General features: G+C 46.5%; 1 protein-coding gene across 2 annotated transcripts in view; it reads left to right on the top strand.

Moving 5' to 3' along the window:
* The window catches only part of LOC144267148 (NACHT, LRR and PYD domains-containing protein 12-like), a 355964-nt gene that overhangs the window by 269499 nt on the left and 65948 nt on the right, over positions 1-20517 (top strand). For both annotated transcript variants that reach the window (XM_077820865.1, XM_077820864.1), the window contains one exon: positions 17892-18062. In XM_077820865.1, the coding sequence (XP_077676991.1) occupies positions 17892-18062 (171 nt within the window). The remainder of the gene's footprint in view (positions 1-17891; positions 18063-20517) is intronic.

Genomic DNA, 20517 nt, shown 5'->3' with positions numbered 1-20517 from the left:
TTGGTTTCAGTTTCCCATTCCCTCAGCCTCTCTCTCTGACCACAACCCCTTGCAGCCCAGCCACTGGGGGAGAAGAAGCCCATTACAATTTAATTCATAATAATAATAGAGATGAAATTGCTGCATGTGGTGGGATTCTATGCAAAGCACATTGGCCTAATACCACACACTATGAGGTCAGAAAAGCCAAGCATAACCCACAGCTGTAAGTGTCAATGTGGGGCTATTTTATGAATTTACCAAGGGGGCAATTATATTTTAAAGCTGAAATCTAACAAACTAGATTAGTCAATTTGAAATGTGTTGTAGCCAATCTTGGAAATGAATGTAAATAGGAGAACCTCTTATGTTGAGTCCAAGGAGCGTTAGCAGACTAATCTTAATGCTAAGTTCTTTTCAAGTCAGCTTTTACCTTGGACAGTATTTCTCAGATCAGGACACGTGCGTCTCTTAATTGACCAACAGTTTATTCATTCCCCCAGAACCACATATGTAAATACACAACACTTCATCAGTCAGGTAGAGATACACAAATATTCTAGGCATGTACTGAACACAAAAAACACTTGCAGTCTTGGAAGTGGTTAACATAGACCAGCACTGGGGTCCAGCAACTATACCACGGAACAACACAAATCACCAACATTTCTTACTGCATCTGCTTATAATCATTAGTTATCAATTCTTTAGGACCACTAACACATTTCTCCCACTTTATGGTAAACCTAGAAGGGGGGTAGTTGGTCTGTGGGCCTGGTCAAGTGTCCGGTAGTGCTTCTCGGTCCTGCAGCTTCTTAGTCCTGGAGCTTCTTCAATTAATTCAGCAGCTCTGGGGTCCCACACAGTGACCTCAGCATTAATACCCTGATTGCAGGGCTTGTTGGCCAGGGCTACTTTCTGATTTTGTATTGGACACTTGGCCCATCAGTGCACAGAGAGAATGGCAAGTGTGGGTCTCTAATTGGTGGTGTCAATGTACAAGAAATCTCTCAGAAGTTTTTCTTAGAGGGATTTTATATTTCATTCGTTTCAAAGAAGCCTTGTGAAATGCTATTTTCAAAGCAAGTGGCCATTGTATATAATGACCGGACATCAGAGACTCTAAAGGCATTTCTCACTTCCTGTCATCAGAGGAAAAGCCCATGTAGGTAGAAGCTGTCAGCCTATTTTCTGACTGAAGAATCTATAAATATGGATTCAGGGAATGATCCTTTATCGACGTGTACCAGATGCAAAGCTGAGATCCCCAGAGACAATCTGGGTACCCTGAAAAGACGTTTAGGAAACTGGCAGTTTTTTACATCACGGCCACAATCTGGAATTACAAACTGTGACTCACCTGTTAATATATTTCACCTGCTTTAGCCTCTCAATTGCTCTCATTTCCTTTTCGTAGCCAATAAACCTTTAATTAGTTTACTATAAAATTGGCTGCCAGTGTTGCATTTGGTGTAAAGTCCAGAGTACCAGTTGATCTGGGGTAAGAGACTGGTCTCTTGGGACCAGGAGCAACCTGATGTGGTGTGATGTTTGGTGTAAGTGACCTTTTGTCACAAAGTTCAGTTTATCTGGGTAGCAAGATGGACTCTCCAGTCTGTCTGTGACTCCCAGGTAGGACTGGTATCGCGATCCAGGAGTTCACATTTGTTACTGGCTTGTTGAACTCTAATTATAGAACATACCACCAGTTTGGAGTGTCTGCCCTTTTTCTACAGTTTACCCTGAGGTCGGCACTCACAGTTGTGAGCCGTTCTGGACAGTGTGACACAGCCTGTAGTAATTCCTTTTCAAGTTGTGGCCCAGCTGAAAGGAAGGATTTGTGGCAGTTGGTTTGTGGTGAGCAATTTGTCCTGCCTCTCGGTGCAAAAATAACAGCGACATGCTGTGCTCGCTTTTCAGCAAGGGAAAGATGGAGCGTGGTTGAGACAAGCTTTGAGACCCAGGGTTCTGGGGGAATTTTAGTTGCTAAAATGCATGTGGATCTGAAGCAGGAAAGGATTACTGTTCTTTGCCCAATGGTTCTGACAATCAGCAAAGAGTAAAAGAGGAAACCATAGTTGCAAAATGTGAACCAGTGGATCGAGTACCTTCTGGTCGAGAAGGAAGCATTGCATAGGTTGGGTGAGAAAGGGAAACCATCTTGGTGATCATGGGCATGTGATTTGGCATTTTTAGAGTTGGAAAAGACTCTTGTGACTGCTGCTATCTTGGCCTCTCCATGTTTCAAAACCCCTTTCCTATTGGACACAGATGCTACTGCTTATAGACTGGGGGCACTATTGACATAACGACCATCTGATAATGTAACAGGGAAATAGAATTTCAGCTTCTCTGCCCCCACAAAACTAAGGATGTATTTATTGAAGCTGATGCTGGAAGAGTTGTGACAGTCATGAATTCGCTATCAGAACAGAGTGGGCAAAGTCTGACCCAGCCAGCAGACTCCACAGAAACAACAGACAATCTTCAGGAGCCCACCAAAAGAGACCCCTTCTGATTGGTTGAAAGGAAATTGTGCTGGAAGAAGAAAGCTCCAAGGAGATATAGGTTGGTTTGGTTGGCAATGTGAAAGTCATAGAATCATAGAATATCAGGGTTGGAAGGGACCTCAGGAGGTCATCTAGTGCAACCCCCTGCTATTGTGGGAATTTGCAACTAGAATTTCCCTAAATTCTTTACAGCAGAGAACAAAATACTTTTTTATATTGTCCTGCTTTCTCCTTGTGAAGATGTCATGAAAGGGACTCCTCCCATCAGCTGACCTTTGCAGCTGAAACCATGTGGAAGAATAGAATAAAGTCCACTAACAAGAAGGAATTTATTATGCTGTTTGGATGCTGCGGGGGTGCGGGGACAGATATTTCTAAGGATAAGCTAGAGATCCCCAGCCACTTAGACTGGGTTAGCCTTAAAGAACATCTAGTGCTTGCTGATTATACAAGCTTGTATGGGATTGGCTACAAGCCTTGTCTTTGGTGTGAAATCTAAAGGGCCATTGACCTGGCATAAGGGACGGGTCCACTGGGACTGGGAGTAACCTGAATATTGCTGAAATTTTTGGTATAGGGGCCATCTATCACCAAGGTACACAAGATAGATTGGAGTACTCTAGAGGACTGTTTGTAACTCCATGTTAGGGCTGTTACAGTGCCTGAGGAGTTTCCAGTTGATAATTGGTTGGTGAAATCTAAGTACAGAACTCACAACCAATTTGAGGTTTGTGCCGTGCTTCCTAACAGTCTGCCCTCAGATTGGTACTCACACCCTTGTGTCACTTACAGGGCCCTGAGAGGCCAAGACTAGCGTTCCAGGAACTGAGAAACCCCATGTGAGGATTTCAAGAAATAATAATAAACCATCACTAGTAGCCTCCTACAGTACTGATAATCAGTAACTCTTTACAGAGTGATCTCTGAAGACCTGATCTTACTCTGTCTTGAAATCAGTCAAAGTTGTACTATTGACTCCAAGAACAGAAGGATCAGTCCCTGTTCTGCAAACCCTGACAGTAAAAGTCCCCTCCTCCATGGACTAGGGGAGGTCACACATCAATCTCAGCAGTGCCATCTCTGTTCTGTGTGCGAAAACCCAGCTGGATATCACCAATGAAATGGTGAAGTTGGATGAGGTTGTTCAGTAGCTTCTTGATTAGGTTGCTCAGAAATGGGAAAGCAGATGATATTCGGTGGTAGATTGTAAGATTGGTTGCAACAAGCAATTCATTCTTAAGTAGTCTGGCCAGATAGCTGCATGGTCAAGAATGGGAGGGAAGATTTCTCTCCTCAAAAGAGTTGATGACAATATTTTTTTAGTAGAGGTTCTAGGTGCTCTTACTGCTCTTAAGCAGCCAAGAAGATCAAAGATCAGGGTCACAGGTGGAGACTCAGATTTCCTCTAGTGTTTATGAGATTCTGGTTTTGTGAATGGGCAGAATTCTGAGAAGGAGGATGTCGTGTTATCCCTCATGGCCACAGAGGCCATTGTGGACGTCGAAGATCATCTCTGTAAAATGGGTACCAGTCCCTTGAAATGAGTGGTACTGGGCTGTGGAGATGAGGAGACATTCTAGGTTGACAAAGTGATGGACAGTCCAGAAAAGTTCAGTGGGGTGTGACTTACTGGTTACTATGGCAGAGAAGAAGGAGGATCTCATGGCCTCTTCACGGCTAAGGAACAGGTATGGAAGAATTCTTTGTGCAGACGTTTATTTCTTCTTGGGGTTTCCCAACACTGGCACTTGGATTTTCTTCTCTTCTGCTTCATCTGTCAGAGGTAGGAAAAACCACAGAGGTCTGAAAGGGCCATACAGGGGAGGAGGCATTTCCACGCCCAAGTATTGTTTTGCAGTGGTCAGTCAGTGACTGTGGTGTCTCATTGGTTCTTCTTGTCCTTGGCTGCTTGGTTAGGGTACCTGTTTTTTTGTGACTATGAGCTGTCTGGGCACATCATGAAGTTCAGACTCCAGCTGGTCAATAGTCAGAGTTTCCAGTTTGCAGAAATCTAAACTTCTGAAAAAACATTGTTCCCATTTGGAATGAAAAACAGAAATTTCAAAATTTCCCACAGACGGGAAAATCTGAAAACAATTCATTTTGAAATAATCAAAACATTTTGTTGCAAAAATTTCAAAAAGAAATTGAGTCTGGGAATTGGAAGTTCTGGGTTTCCTGGCTCAGCCATGGCTCCCAGGGCTTCTAGACTCCCAGTTCCCTATTATCCCTAGCACATTAATGAGGAGCAGGCAGCCAAGAAGCCCAGGAGTAATGACTAGGATGGGAGCCTCAGAGGTAGGGAGTAGGTGCTTCCAGGTTCCCAGCTCTGTGTCAGGGAGCCAGGAGCTGCTCCCCAGCTCAAGCCACAGTTCTCAGCATTCCAGGCTCCCCGTTGCCTGAAGCTGAGCCCCAGCTGGAGCCAGGATTCCCAGGGCTTCCAGTTGTTGAGTCAGTGACTTCGAAGTTCCACGTGTTCAATTGTTTGACTTTCTTTAAAACTTCAGCACAAAGGCATACTGCTTGACTATTACTTTTTATTTAATTTAAATTATTTCAGTAGATTATGGTAGGTTTGGGTTTTAGCACAGGATGTCAGAATTTGAAATTTGCCTTTAAATTTGTTTATTTTTAAAAAGAAAAAATGTATTTGATTTCAATAAAAATTCCAATTTAAATCAAATAAAGTAAAAAACAACAACAACCAAACAATGGGGGGTGTTAAAAATATTTGTTCTCCATCCTGCTTACTCTCAATATCCGGTTTGAGGCATAAGCCGAAGTAGAACATGATAACAGGCTTATTTCTGCAGGTCTGACTTGTTTACAGGACCATGTTCAGTAAAGACTAAATATAAAGATTTATGTCTGTGTGAAAGTGAATTTTTAGTTCACAGTACAAAGCAATTTTCATGAAGGGATCTTGTTTCAGCAACTCTTTGAAGGGAAGCCAAATACTCTGGCTATCAAGCTACCAAATTTGGCCCTTTTACAGAAACTCTGCGACAATTTTTAAGCACAACTTACCTGTGAGCAGACTCTGTGCCTCTTGCTGTTCAGCACCAAATACAGTATTGTTTTGGTCCACAGAAGTTCTGGCTGCTTGTTCTTCAGTCATGGTTCATGGCCCATCACTTTGATACTGCAAGTAATGCTCGGCAGCCACCGTCGTGCCTGAGCAGCTCTCGTAGTTGGGATTCAGTGTCTCAACCAAAAGTTGCTCCAATGAGCTCCTCTTGTCATCAAATCAGCCATCAACAACTTATTGTTTCCTTTGGAGACACTGGTCCCCAGGTGGTGGGCAGAATAAATTCCACATAGAGTTTAGGGTGGTTGTAGTATTATTTCTCAGTGGTGTATTGCGGTAGTGCCAGAATTCCCCCACTGAGTTCAGGGTCTTGTGGTGTATTGTGTTAGGCACCACATATGCTGTTATGGCAGGTGCCACTCGTCGTCCAAGTCCTTTTTATGAAGAACATCAGCAAGTTTTTAGGCTTGGGGAGACATGCTGTGTTAATTTTTTGGGTTATGCAAGGTTTTGTGCAAAGGTAGGTAGCTTTGGGAGAGAGGGAGCTGTGCAAGCAGCGGGAGACTTTGCTCTCTGGCTCTGATTACCGTCAATTCTTGAGTTTCTCCTTAGGAAGTGCTGGGCTGAGATCTCTGAAAGCGGGTTCTGCCTTGTATGCCATGTGACCATGTCATTCCAGAACTGCTGTATATGTGTAAATAGAACAAGTTAGACTTAGAATTTAACCAGCCTTCATGTCTCTAATTTCTCCTCCAACCTGCAAGACCCCAAAGACCTGCTACTGATTGGCTGAGGGTAACACTAGTGTGAGAATGGGACATTGGTGCCAGAAGCAAGAACAAAAATATACACAGACAGTCCTTACCCTGAAGACCCTGCAGTCTAAATTGACCATACACACAAAGGGTGGGGGGGAAAGAATAATGATGATTCCTATTTTTCAGATGGAAAATTGAGTCCCATGAAATGACTTGTCCAAAATCCCCCAGGGAGTCTGTGGTAGAGCCAGGAACAGAACACAGATCTCCTTCATGCTACTCCAGGGCTTTAGCCACAAGACTTGCCTTTCTCTTACAGAGCTCCCCTCATTCTCCTTTGCTTCCTAGTTTCCAAATGTGCTCTTTTCACAGAGATGGCCTCTGTTTTATATGGTTAAGGTTTTTAAAGGAGAGCAACTTCTCAATCAGAGTTTATTCATCTGAGCCAGTACTACTGATGAGTTTTCTGAGCATGATACACATTGTGATTTGCTATAGTGTGTCAGAAAAATTCAGAAAGCTCTGATTACCGACCACACAAGACTGAAACAATCCTATGAAGGCTGCAAAGATCTTTGCGGGGGGAACACTAAATCCAGACAGGGCTGTCCAGAGGTGGAGGATAATCATCTATCAGACATTTTAGAAATGTCAGGTAGAATTTCCAGGATGTTTGACGGCTTGGGATGTGGCTCTGAAGGGGCAGGGCTAGGAGGCTAGCCTCCCCCAGCAGCCCTTCAGCGCCATGATTTAAAAGCAGCAGGGAGCCCCAGGCAGCCGCCCCCACTGCCACCGCGCTGCGCCTCACTGCAATTTTAAAGAGTCAGGGAGCTCCCAGCCGCTGCTACCACGGCAACGGCAGCGACTCCGGGAGCCTCAGGCCCTTTTAAATCACCCAGGCCCCTAGGCAATTGCCCCCTCTGCCCTTCCTCCCCCTCCCCTTCGGAGGCCCTGCTTACGGCTTAGGCTTCCCCTGCATGAAACCTTAAGCTGATCTGAGATCAAAAAGGATCAGGTCCCAAGGGTCTTTATATCCAGTTTTCCAGCAGCCTCTTGACCATTCAGTCCTGGGTGAACAATAGGCAATCCTGGAGACTTCCAAATGGACCTATCTCCCGAGCCTCACAGGTAATTAGCTAGACAGATTAGCATAAGACAGTTGCCCATCATTCGCAGATGATTTGCTATACACTTCAAAGAGATAAATACAATATAGACAGGAACTGTTTGGTTATATTGGTAACCTCTAACAATGTACATATGTAAACACACAAAAACACAAACATTATCTACCGGTATGTCCCTAAAGGTTGAATTTGGGTCATTTATCCTGTAGGATGCTTAACCCTTTCTGGCCATTCATCACTCCCTCTATAGCACATTCATTCTCTCTCTTTCATGCCCGCCAACGTTATTAATTCTCCCCCCTTCCCCATATTGCTTCCCATGAGATCTCCTATTCATAGATTCATAGATATTTAGGTCAGAAGGGACCATTATGATCATCTAGTCTGACCTCCTGCACAACGCAGGCCACAGAATTTCACCCACCACTCCTACAAAAAAAAAAACCTCACACCTATATCTGTGCTATTGAAGTCCTCAAATTGTAGTTTAAAGACCTCAAGGAGCAGAGAATCCTCCAGCAAGTGACCCGTGCCCCATGCTACAGAGGAAGGCGAAAAACCCCCAGGGCCTCTTCCAATCTGCCCTGGAGGAAAATTCCTTCCCGACCCCAAATATGGCGATCAGCTAAACCCTGAGCATATGGGCAAGATTCATCAGCCAGATACTACAGAAAATTCTTTCCCAGAAAATTCTTTCCCAGGTAACTTGGATCTTACCCCATCTAAAACCCATCACAGGCCATTGGGCCTATTTACCATGAATATTTAATTACCAAAACCATGTTATCCCATCATACCATCTCCTCCATAAACTTATCGAGTTTAATCTTAAAGCAAGATAGATCTTTTGCCCCCACTACTTCCCTCGGAAGGCTATTCCAAAACTTCACTCCTCTGATGGTTAGAAACCTTCGTCTAATTTCTAATCTAAATTTCCTAGTGGCCAGTTTATATCCATTTGTTCTTGTGTCCACATTTGTACTGAGTTTAAATAATTCCTCTCCCTCTCTGGTATTTATCCCTCTGATATATTTATAGAGAGCAATCATATCTCCCCTCAGCCTTCTTTTAGTTAGGCTAAACAAGCCAAGCTCCCTGAGTCTCCTTTCATAAGACAAGTTTTCCATTCCTCGGATCATCCTAGTAGCCCTTCTCTGTACCTGTTCCAGTTTGAATTCATCCTTCTTAAACATGGGAGACCAGAACTGCACACAGTACTCCAGGTGAGGTCTCACCAGTGCCTTATATAACGGTACTAAAACCTCCTTATCCCTACTGGAAATACCTCTCCGGATGCATCCCAAGACGACATTAGCTTTTTTCACAGCCATATCACATTGGCAGCTCATAGTCATCCTATGATCAACCAATACTCCAAGGTCCTTTTCCTCCTCTGTTACTTCTAGTTGATGCGTCCCTAGCTTATAACTAAAATTCTTGTTATTAATCCCTAAATGCATGACCTTACACTTCTCACTATTAAATTTCATCCTATTCCTATTACTCCAGTTTACAAGGTCATCCAGATCCTCCTGTAGGGTATCCCTGTCCTTCTCTAAATTAGCAATACCTCCCAGCTTTGTATCATCTGCAAACTTTAGTAGCACACTCCCACTTTTTGTGCCCAGGTCAGTAATAAAAAGATTAAATAAGATTGGTCCCAAAACCGATCCCTGAGGAACTCCACTGGTAACCTCCCTCCAACTTGACAGTTCACCTTTCAGTAGGACCCGTTGTAGTCTCCCCTTTAACCAATTCCCTATCCACCTTTCAATATTCCTATTGATGCCCATCTTATCCAATTTAACTAATAATTCCCCATGTGGCACCGTATCAAACGCCTTACTAAAATCTAAGTAAATTAGATCCACTGCGTTTCCTTTATCTAAAAAATCTGTTACTTTCTCAAAGAAGGAGATCAGGTTGGTTTGGCACGATCTACCTTTTGTAAAACCATGTTGTATTTTGTCCCATTTACCATTGACTTCAATGTCCTTAACTACCTTCTCCTTCAAAATTTTTTCCAAGACCTTGCATACTACAGATGTCAAACTAACAGGCCTATAATTACTTGGATCACTTTTTTTCCCTTTCTTAAAAATAGGAACTATGTTAGCAATCCTCCAATCATACGGTACAACCCCTGAGTTTACAGATTCATTAAAAATTCTTGCTAATGGGCTTGCAATTTCTTGTGCCAATTCTTTTAATATTCTTGGATGAAGATTATCTGGGCCCCCCGATTTAGTCCCATTAAGCTGTTTGAGTTTCGCTTCTACCTCAGATATGGTGATGTCTACCTCCATATCCTCATTCCCATTTATCATGCTACCATTATCCCTAAGATCCTCTTTAGTCTTATTAAAGACTGAGGCAAAGTATTTGTTTAGATATTGGGCCATGCCTAGATTATCCTTGACCTCCACTCCATCCTCAGTTTTTAGCGGTCCATTAAGGGTCTCTTCCCAGTTTCACTGCTTTTCATGGTGCGTCTTCACTTACCCCACCTGAACCTTATCTCTTCCATTGAGCATATCATGGTGGAAGGGAAGGGGATTATTTCATTACCCCTCTAGTAATAATTTGGGCCTGGTAGTCCTACCTTAGTTGTAAGCCCAGCTGTGGAAAAGGGGATGGAAGTTCATGAAATGGTTCTCTGATGGGACATTCCATATGCTTTCTGAAAATATGCTTATGACTATGAATGACATAACTTGCAGAGAGGTGTGGCCCTATCTCTGGGTCTGTGCTGGAGGAGGTCTGGAGACCCTGGCTCAGCAAGACAGAGTTAAGGGTCACCCATGCTGGTAGAAAGGTAGGTTCAGTGGTATCTCAGCACCCCAAGTGAGGCCCCGGGGGGTCCGTCTCATCACAGGTTCAGTCACCCATAATAACAAATGTTGAGGGTAAAATTTAATAAAATTATACAACACCCCTTTTCTACTGTTGGGGGGATGGAGTTTTCTCCTTTGGAATCCAGTTGGGGTCCTTCTTTCCCCTTAAATTTTTTCTCCGCACTTTGGGGTCTCTTTCTCCTCATCTGCTCGGGTGTCTTCTCTCTTCTTTTATCTATACATTTTATGTGGATTTTCTCCATCACTTTATCTTGAATGCCCTCTTCTCTCCCCAGGCTCTGTCCCTCAAGTTTGGGCTTAGCTCCCCAATTTCCCACATACACCCATGGGGTTTTTCTCCCCATATTCACCTCAACCTTAGAGTCGCTCACCCCACTGGGGGATCATCTCATCCTGCCTCCAAAATATCTTGGGGACCTCTATTCTCCCTTGCAGAACTTCTGGGCTCAGCCAGGGATTGAGGGCTTCTCTCCCTTGTACAAATTCAGTGATTCTTTTACTCTCCCAGATGTTGGAGGCTCTGCTCCCTCTTCAGTAGGATGACCATATTTTCAAGGCAACTGTAGTGATGGAGGAGTCACTACCGTATGCAGTTCTGGTGGATGTGGTGTCTGGACGTGTGTACAGAATTTGGAAGGTGTTGGGGGTGGGGGTGGCTCATGCTTACGTGTCCAGGGGGCTCCCTGTGAGGCCTTGAAGGAGGACAAAGACAGTCCCCAGGCCTGATGGTCACAGCTGGGAGCGGGTGCAATTATTAGTCCTAGGAGCTGTACCCCCATTGTGACCTGCGATGTAAAAAGCATGGGAGAATCCATAAGATGGTACAATAACCACAAAAAACAGGCCAAACTGTTTACAACACTGAATCTTGTCAGAGGTACAAGAAAACCATATAGAGAAAATATATTAATCTAAACCCAAAAGGCCGGGTTCATATAATCCAAGGACTCTTGAAATTATGCTTGTGGAGCCAGAAACTGGTGTGATGGATATTAGGCCTACTTAGTGGACAAAATGATAAGGGGGATGAACTATGATACCCTCTTTTCCTATTTTGGGGTTCCTTAAAAAGAGACTTTGTGGGGAAAAATATTCAGATCACTTCAGATAAGCTCCCCCTCTCATCTCCCATCCCACCTTGCATCCCAGCTCATCCCCCAAGCTGCCAGCGCTGCAAATCATCTCGGCTCATCTAAAGGACTTTCTCCCTGAGAGGAAGTCTGGCTGGCCTTAAACTTGTTGGAGTAACTTTGTTTTCACCTGTGAATGTGAACTGACATCCAATCCTCAGCCCAGCAGTGGGGTATATAACTACCAGCACTGCAGAAGCACATAAGAACTGACGAATTGTTCTCCCTTTATTTGTTGTGTTCTCTTCTGCCCCCCACGTTCTTTCCTTCTGTTCTCTCTCTTACTCTTTTGGCTTTTCATCAAATCCTGAAGTCAGCTATACTATCATCCAAGCCTGCCTTGTCTAAGAAGAAAAGATCCACTCAGATAACATCCCTAACCAGATCGTAAACTAGGATCCAAGCAGCAGGTGTCATGGTCGACTTGGTAGCCAAAAAGCATCCACACATAAATAACGGTGCTCCAAAAACATCCACAAAACCCTTATTTCACCCATCTTTTCTATCTTCTCTCTCTTCCACCTTGTGTCTGTTCAAAAAAAGGTAAGTAAATGCCTTCTATACATCAGGACTGATAGTAAAATTACTCATTTCATCAAGGAAAGGTTGTTCTGAAAATAAGAGACTCTGATATTTTGCCTCCAAAAGAAGAAAGATTTCAAAGGTTTTGGCTGAGTTTGCTTTGCATAATTACTCAGCCACATTTTCAACAGAAATGACTGTTTTGATTTCTTGTTCTTTCTTGTGTTTAATCTAAACTTGTAATTGGAATGAATGCTTTTGGGTGTTTGCCAAATAACTGAGTAAAACAAAAGACCTCTGTTTAAAATAACCCCAAACCTTCCTATCGCTGTTTAATGTGGGGCAGAGAGTTTATCGACACCTTTAACTCTTTGGGCTTTTGAGATCAATATCTGTACAATTGGGCTAGTGGGAGAGACAGAGACAGCAGAATATAAGAATGGCCATACTGGGTCAGAGCAAGGGTGTCAGGCGGTGCCTCTGAACAGCAGGCCTAGTGGTTGGGGTGGTGGCTGCAGCTAGGTGTAGAGATGGGCTTGGGCCAAGAGTGGCACTGTCGATGAGATCCAGGGACTGGCCGGGGTCAAAACTGAGATCAGAGGCTATAGACTGGGGTGGGCAAACTACGGCAGATCTTTTTATCCAGCTCTCAACTCACAATTCCTTCATGAGCACCATCTTCCGGCACGCAGAGCCACACTGTGCAGGTGCGACTTCACCACTCTGTTTCCAGGATTGGAACCCGGCCCGTACGCGACAGCCCCCTGCCACGCGGCAGTGTGCCCAATCCTGAACTCTGGATCATTCTAATATTTTTTGCCACCTTGAATTTTCATATATATAATTAATAAAAACAAAGGAACCCCAGGACTCCGAAGATTTAAACCTCCCCAACTGAGCAGAAATGCTCTGCTTGGGTTTAAGCTTCAGCCCCAGCCATGGTGGCTTCTTGGTCCTTGCTCCGAGCATGCCTCTTCTAAATGCCCACCCAGAGGGGCAGGGCTTCCCCTGATCCTGGCACACATGGAGGGAGCGGGACTCAGGCACCCTTAGAAATGCAACCCCTCCAAAACCTGGCTCACATGAGCTATTAGGAATGGGTCTCAGACACCCCAAATCCTGGCACATACTGAAGGGAAGAATGTGGGGGTGACAGGCACCCCATCTCCCCCAAACACCCTGCCACTCACCCCATGTGTCCTTCGCCCTCCCTGAGACCTTCAACCCCCTCACCTCCTCTGCCACCCATCCCCATTTATCCCCCTCCCTCAATGCAGCCCCAAATCCCTCTCCCCGTTATTCCCCCCACTTCTGCACCCCTAAAATGCTCCTCCTTGCCAGCAAGCATTCATGTAACTATTTCCCCAAAATAACACTCTCCCCAGACACACAGTTTAGCAGTCTGCTATCCTGCCTTTCCCAAATGTCTCCCCAAGTGGAAGGTCAAACTGACTTGGGGTCAGGATCAAAAGATGACTGACTATTCCTTTGAGCTATGCAGCTGATGTAGAATAGTAAAGGCTAACAATCCTGTTAACTCTGCTGTCCACACGGGATCACTTTCATCCATTTAGAGTGTCATTTGGAAGGGGAGGCTTCTGATACTGTCATATAGAGAAGCAAAATATGTTTCAAATAAAGTTTTAATTTGATTTTCTCCATAGGGCGGGTGGGTGCCAGACTCTCTGTTGGAGGAACCCTTGAGCGCTGGGCAACCTGGCGCAATGATCTGAGCCCTGGTTTGATCACTCTTTGTGGGCGTCTCCACACTGCAATTAAAAACACGTGGCTGCCTGTGCCAGCTGACTTGGGTTTGCGAGGGCTGTTTAATTGCATTGTAGGTTTCCGGGCACTGGCTGGAGCCTGGGCTCTAGGACTCTTGAGGTTAGAGGATCCCAAAGCTTGCGTTGGCAGCCAGAACCTGGAAGTCTACACTGCAATTAAAGAAAAGGAGTAGTTATGGCACCTTAGAGACTAACCAATTTATTTGAGCATAAGCTTTCGTGAGCTACAGCTCACTTCATCGGATGCATAAAGTGGAAAATGCAGTGAGGATGTTTTATACACACAGACAATGAAAAAATGGATGTTTATCACTTCAAAAGGTTTTCTCTCCCCCCACCCCACTCTCCTGCTGGTAATAGCTTATCTAAATTGATCACTCTCCTTACAATGTGTATGATAATCAAGGTGGGCCATTTCCAGCACAAATCCAGGGTTTAACAAGAATATCTGAGGAACAGTGGCGGGGGGTAGGAAAAAACAAGGGGAAATAGGTTACCTTGCATAATGACTTAACCATTCCCAGTTTCTGTTCAAGCCTAAGTTAATTGTATTCAATTTGCAACTGAATTCCAATTCAGCAGTCTCTCGCTGGAGTCTGGTTTTGAAGTTTTTCTGTTGATCCTTGATAATGCGTTGGAGAGGTTTTAGTTGGGGGCTGAAGGTGACGGCTAGTGGCGTTCTGGATCTACAACCTATCCTGAAGGACGACCCATCACTCTCACAAATCTTAAAAGACAGGTCAGTCCTTGCCTACAGACAGCCCCCCAACCTGAAACAAATACTCACCAGCAACTACACACCACACCACAGAACCACTAACCCAGGAACCTGTCCTTGCAACAAAGCCCGTTGCCAACTGTGCCCACATATCTATTCAGGGGACACCAACATAGGGCCTAATAACATCAGCCACACTATCAGAGGCTCGTTCACCTGCACATCCACCAATGTGATATATGCCATCATGTGCAAGCAATGCCCCTCTGCCATGTACATTGGTCAAACTGGACAGTCTCTATGTAAAAGAATAAATGGACACAAATCAGATGTCAAGAATTATAACATTCATAAACCAGTCGGAGAACACTTCAATCTCTCTGGTCACGCGATTTCAGACATGAAAGTTGCGATATTACAACAGAAAAACTTCAAAACCAGACTCCAGCATTCCTGGTGTTCATCTGGAGTTCTGCACTAGAATAACTTTCTAATGTCTCAAATTACATATTTTTAATATAGAAGTGCATTAAAACCACAAGACCCTAAATAGATATGATTATTTGCCAACAGATGCACACACAACTATGCACACACAACACACAGAGAACTATATTCTAAAACTCTACCTCAACTTGAGTCGATGGGAGAATGTATGGAGGGGCATGAGCAGCACTAGGATTGAGTTTGCATTCAGATTTATAGTTAAATCAGGACTGAAAATTTATTTTACACTTAACATTTTCTTAGAAAGAAAAATCAGGTTATTCTTGCCTCTGAGCTCAGGAATGATGAACTTTCTTTCTCCTCACCTTCTCAGGTGTGTTCTCTCTCTCTCTCTCTCTCTCTCAGCTTTAAATCTTGTGGGGTTCTTCTCTTCTGTTTCAACTTGGATGCCCTCTTCTCTTCACCCTCTTCCCAAATTAGGGTTCATACCCTCAGCTTCCCACATACACCTTCGGGTTTTTTCTCCCCCTCTTCGACCCAGTCTTAGAATCTCTCCCCCTCCCTCCATTGCAGGCTCCTCATTTCCTGCCTTCAAAATACCTTGGTGGCTCTACAAAACCTTACAGACTCTAGGGGCTCCCCAAGGCATGGGGGCTTCTCTCCCTTGTACAAATTCAGGGGCTTTTTTCTCTCCCAAATGTAGAGATTTCGCTCCTCTGACACTCTACACCCTGGGGGAGCACCCTCTAACCCATATTCATCATTTGTATATAAATGTGATATTGCATACAAAGCATGCCATGTAAGGTTTTATGGGAAAGGTTATGATCTGCTGAAACCCATTGTTCCATCTAAATTTGTATATCATTAATGCATATGAAGTTGTGAGAATTGTGTTGTATGCTTGTCACTAAAATATGCTGTGGGTTTGGGAAGTGCCCAGATACTAGCTCCCCAAAGGTAATAACCAGGGGTGTACCCTGTGCCCGCGCGGTTGTCGAACATCCATTAACGTCATTGTCCAGCAAAGGAGTTACAATTCAGTGACTCACTTGCACAAGGCCATACCAGGGGAATTGCTCAACCTTGCCTGGTGACTCAGCCATGCCCACCAGATGGGCCTGGACTTGTGGTCTCTAAGCACATGGACTAAGGGTATAAAACAGAACCCAGTGGCCCCATGCGTCACCTTTTTTTTTCCTTCCCCACCTACGGTGCAAGCAGCAAAGACGCTCTATAGACTCTAACAGAGGAGACAGGCCCAGGTTTCCAGGGTGAAACCTGTGTATTATGAACTGTAACATCCAGTGGGGTGAGAAAACTACTTGCTCTATACACTACCTAGTGTCTTACAGGTTTAAGATTCAGACTGTGCACTTGTTTTGTTTTCTTTGGTAACTAACTCTGACTTTTTGCCTATCACTTCTAATCACTTAAAATCGACCTTTTGTAATCAATAAACTTAGTTTAATGTTTATCCTTACCAGTGAGTTTGATTGAAGTGCTTGGGAAATCTGCTCAGGTTACAAAGGCTGGTGTATTATCCACTTTCCATTTAATTTCCAATGAATAAACTGGCATTTCTCAAGAAAGGGTCTTGAGCAGTGCAAGACAGTATATTCCTAAACTACAACTCTTGGAGCTGGGGGGATTTGGTTGGTGCCTTTCTCTGTGCTTCATGAGTGGCTCTGGGAGCATTCACACAATCTAGCTGGGTGTGGGGCTCCACACGCAGTTGTACTGAGGGGTAACAGCTCCTGCAGGGGTTTGCTGCTTGCCACCAGTAAGGCATTGTGACAGACACCCCAGAATAGAGAGTAAAGGGGGCACAGCGGTCCCACAGTCACAAATTGCACCCTTGGGGGTCCCGTCACACCTCTCCATTGGGCAGAGTAACAATATTTTAAGGCATAGGAGGTGATGAAGGAGGCCGTGCAGGTGACAGCTCTGGTGGAAGGGGTTTCTCGACGTGTGTGCAAGATTTAGCAGACGGGAGTGGGATCATGCTTGGGTGTGCAGGGGGCTCATTATGAAGCCTTGAAGGAGGACAAAGACAGCCGTACTTGCGGGTGGTCCTTGAAGTGCACATGGTTATAACCTGCTGCCATGGTTACCCACTCAGCTGGCTGGCAGCTCCATCAGGAGCCCAGGCTCTGCAGGGGGGTTCCAGAAACCAGCAGAACTTCTGCTTTTGTAACCTCACCAGAGACTCTGGAACAGGCCCTGCCAACAGGGTCACACAGTCGCCCTCCTTTCAGGGGCTCTTCCCTCCCCACACCCTGGGAAACCCACTGCCAGGGGGATCTTCTTCTCTTTGTCTCCCCCACTTCGGTCGCTGGTCTCAGAGGAAGGTGGGTGTGATGCTGCCCGTGCTGGGCCTCGCAGCTGCCTCCCCTCCCCAGGCCTGGGGCTCAGAGCTGGGGGCAGAGACAGGAGGCGTCTGTGTCCTGCAGGGGAGCAGCAGAGCTAGTGCCGGGGGCGCGGAGGGTCAGGATCTCCCAGCTCCGCCGGCTCTGAGCCTGGCCCAGCTGCCTGCGGGGGGGGAGCTCCCCCTACAGCCTCCCTGGAGCGATGGGGCTGCTCCAATTGGGTCGCACCATCCAGGGGCTGATCAGGGCCAAGTCCAGCCTGATTGGTCCAGACCTGAGTGGGCAGGACTTAAAGGGCAACTTTTTCAATTCTGGTTGGTCAGTGGAAAAAGTGAGGGGGCGGGGCTTAGGAAGGAGTCTTACCCCAAACCTTATTCCTCCTTGGTCAGTGGCAGAGATTTGAAGTGTCTAGGCCATTCTCACTTTTCATTGGTGAAGGGTAAAGGGCAAGGGGTGGAGTTTAGAGAGGAAATCCCACCCACTGCTGCTTTCTCACTGGACAAGGGGTGGGACTTGGGACAGAGTCTGTAACAGGACTGCTTACTCATTCTGGATGCTGATTGGTCAGGCAGAGGGGCTGGTGGGTGGGGCCACCTCTCAGAGCAGCCGTGACGAGCCCCATTCACGCATTGATCCCCCCTCTCTGCCTTTCTCTCTCCTGCAGCCTGGAGGAGTGCGGTGTCACAGCCGCTGCCTGCGGGGATCTCGCTGCTCTTCTCACAACCAGCCAGAGCCTGACAGAGCTGGACCTGGCGTCTAACGAACTGGGAGATGCTGGAGTGCGGCTGCTGTGTGAGGGGCTAAAACACCCGAACTGCAAACTGCAGAGATTGGAGTAAGTAGCAGCCGGCTCCCTTTTGTCTGTGCCTGGTAACACTGATGTTGTGAGTTAAACTCAGGGTACCAGGAAGGATCACAACATCCTAAAGTGCACGTAGTGGGCTCAGGCTTCAACCCCTGTTGAGCAGGGACAGCAGCTGGGCAGCTGCCCTAAAGGGGCAGCTAAGGATCCCCCTGATTCAGCGCCCCTCCCAGGGCTGGAGCTGCGAGCACTGGCTCATCCCACCACAGGTGGGAAGCCCCGAGCATCCGTGCCCCCAGGGGCAAGTGAGTTCAATGTGTGTGGCCCACCATTAATTTTTTCAGTGGGTCAATGGCCCCTGATACAAAAATGGTTCCCCACCCCGGTAGAAGTGATAAAGTCACAGTACACATATTATGGGTTGTTTCAGCCTTTTCCAAGAAGCAGCATTTCCCTGATTTCCCCCAACCACCACGTCTCTGCCAGAGACTAGACAGCGTTCCACCCCGCAAATACTCCTCCTCTTTCTCCAGACCCCTCTTCAATCTTCTCCCTTCTGTCCCCCACGTCGCCCTGCAGCCCATTTTCCTGCATCCCTAAATCTGTCTCCTTCTCCCCCCCATTGCCCTGCTCCCCCTCACTTGCTCCATCTACTTTTAACACTGTCCTTGGAGCACCTCACAGTCCCTGTGCCCTGTCTAGCCCCCAAAACAGAGTGGCAGCCATTTTGCCCGTGGGCATGGCTTCGATCACATTGTAAACAGCGGGAGGTGGCAGCCAACTATATCAAGGGCAGCCTGACTTTCACAAGCAGATGGACTATAAGGAAATGGCAGCCATAATGCTGGCTTGAGCCTCATTGGCAGGAATGGGAGATGGCAGCCATTTTGAATAAGGGAAAATGTGCAAGTCTTTGCCTTTCATCATGTTTTCAGGTCGGGGTGGGAAACTGTCAGTTTTGCAAACTCGAGTGATTTTAGCACAACTCTTCCATGTGGTCCAGCCATTAGAGAGGGACAGAGTCATACTAGGTAAGGTGGGTTATGCTAGCACATCCCTTTCCTTAGACCAGGACTGTCAAGCTGTCTGGGGGGGACTTAGGAGCGTGGACACCTTCCAAGAGACAAGTCACCTACCAAGGGCGATTTGCATCCTAGATCTCACACCAAAGACACTGGCATCCAATCCTATAGTAAGCTACTGAGAGATTCATTACTAAGGGTATATCTACACAGGAATATAAGCCTAGGCTCAAGCCTAACTGCCCTTGTGTCCACACATCAATTGTGTTAATCTAGGACTCAAACCTAGGGTCCAGGACCCTGCAGGACTGGAGCGTCCGAGCCCGTGTTAAGCTGGGACCTAGAGTCTGAGCCCTATTTCTTTCTTTTGTGCATGTGGCCCCTACTTGACTCGGGTCCCTCTGGATGTATCCCAGAGTTCCTTGGGGCAACTTCCTTAGTCCTGTCTGTGCGGACAATGGGTGGTGCAGTCTGTTGCACTCTATTACAAACAGAAGCCACATCTCCCTTTGCAAACGGCAGCAGCTCAGATCAGCATTAACCCATTGTGTGCTGAACAGCGGTCTGCCAGCACACTGTCAGCGAGCCTGCAGGGTTTTCAGTGGAGACTGATCAGAAGAAGCTTTTTTCAAAGAGAGCTGCTTCCTGGTCCCAAGAGCACAGCCAGATTTTGGTGCATGGTGCCCAGATGCCCTTGCACAAACAGCCCCAGGGAGGGCAGAGCTCCCAGCTCAGCACGGCCCGGGGAGCATGATCCCTAACACCCGGCTGTTCCCCATCCCTACAGGGCAGCCGCTTGTCCCCACTCCGCTCTCTGCCCCCCCTGCACTCCCTGGGCTGTGTGTGCAGGGTGCTTGGGCATTGTTCACTGTCAGGGGAGCGAGTGGGAGCCAGCCCCAAAACCTCCCTGTAGCCTCCTGCGGTGGTAGCTCTGTCTATGGCTGCTCCTCGCTGCTCTGCAGAGCTTGCCTGAAATACAGAGCAATGCTGACAGGTGGGAGGCAGCTCCCAGCTGCCAGCATAGGCATTGACTCCATGGGTGCTCCGGGGCTCAAGCACCCAAATTAAAAAATAGGGGGTGCTCAGCACCCACCAGCCATAGCGGTTCCGTGCCCTGTGGCTGGTCACCCATCACTTGCCAGGGTGGGCCCCATTCCAGGTGGGGTGGAGCATCCACTGGGAGAAATAAAGTCAGTGCCTGTGGCTGCCAGGATGTTGGGGGTCATCCCTCCCCCAGCCATGCTGAGCTGAGAGCCCTGCCGCACCTTCCCCCTTTGCAAGACAGCCTCACAGTCCGCCCTCTTTCCCTTTCTCATGCGCTCCCCGTGCCCTCCCTGGGGCTGTATGTGCAGAGATGTCCAGGCAGTGTGTACTGTGAGAGCAATGAGAGGGAGCCAGCCTCTAAACGCCCCCACAGACTCCCAGGGTCCCTTATCCCTCGCTCCTGCTCTTACACCTTCTCCAGC

This window comes from Eretmochelys imbricata, chromosome 6 (assembly GCF_965152235.1).
Source record: "Eretmochelys imbricata isolate rEreImb1 chromosome 6, rEreImb1.hap1, whole genome shotgun sequence".
In the NCBI taxonomy this organism is placed as follows: Eukaryota; Metazoa; Chordata; order Testudines; family Cheloniidae; genus Eretmochelys; species Eretmochelys imbricata.
This window is presented reverse-complemented; position numbering and strand designations above follow the sequence as displayed.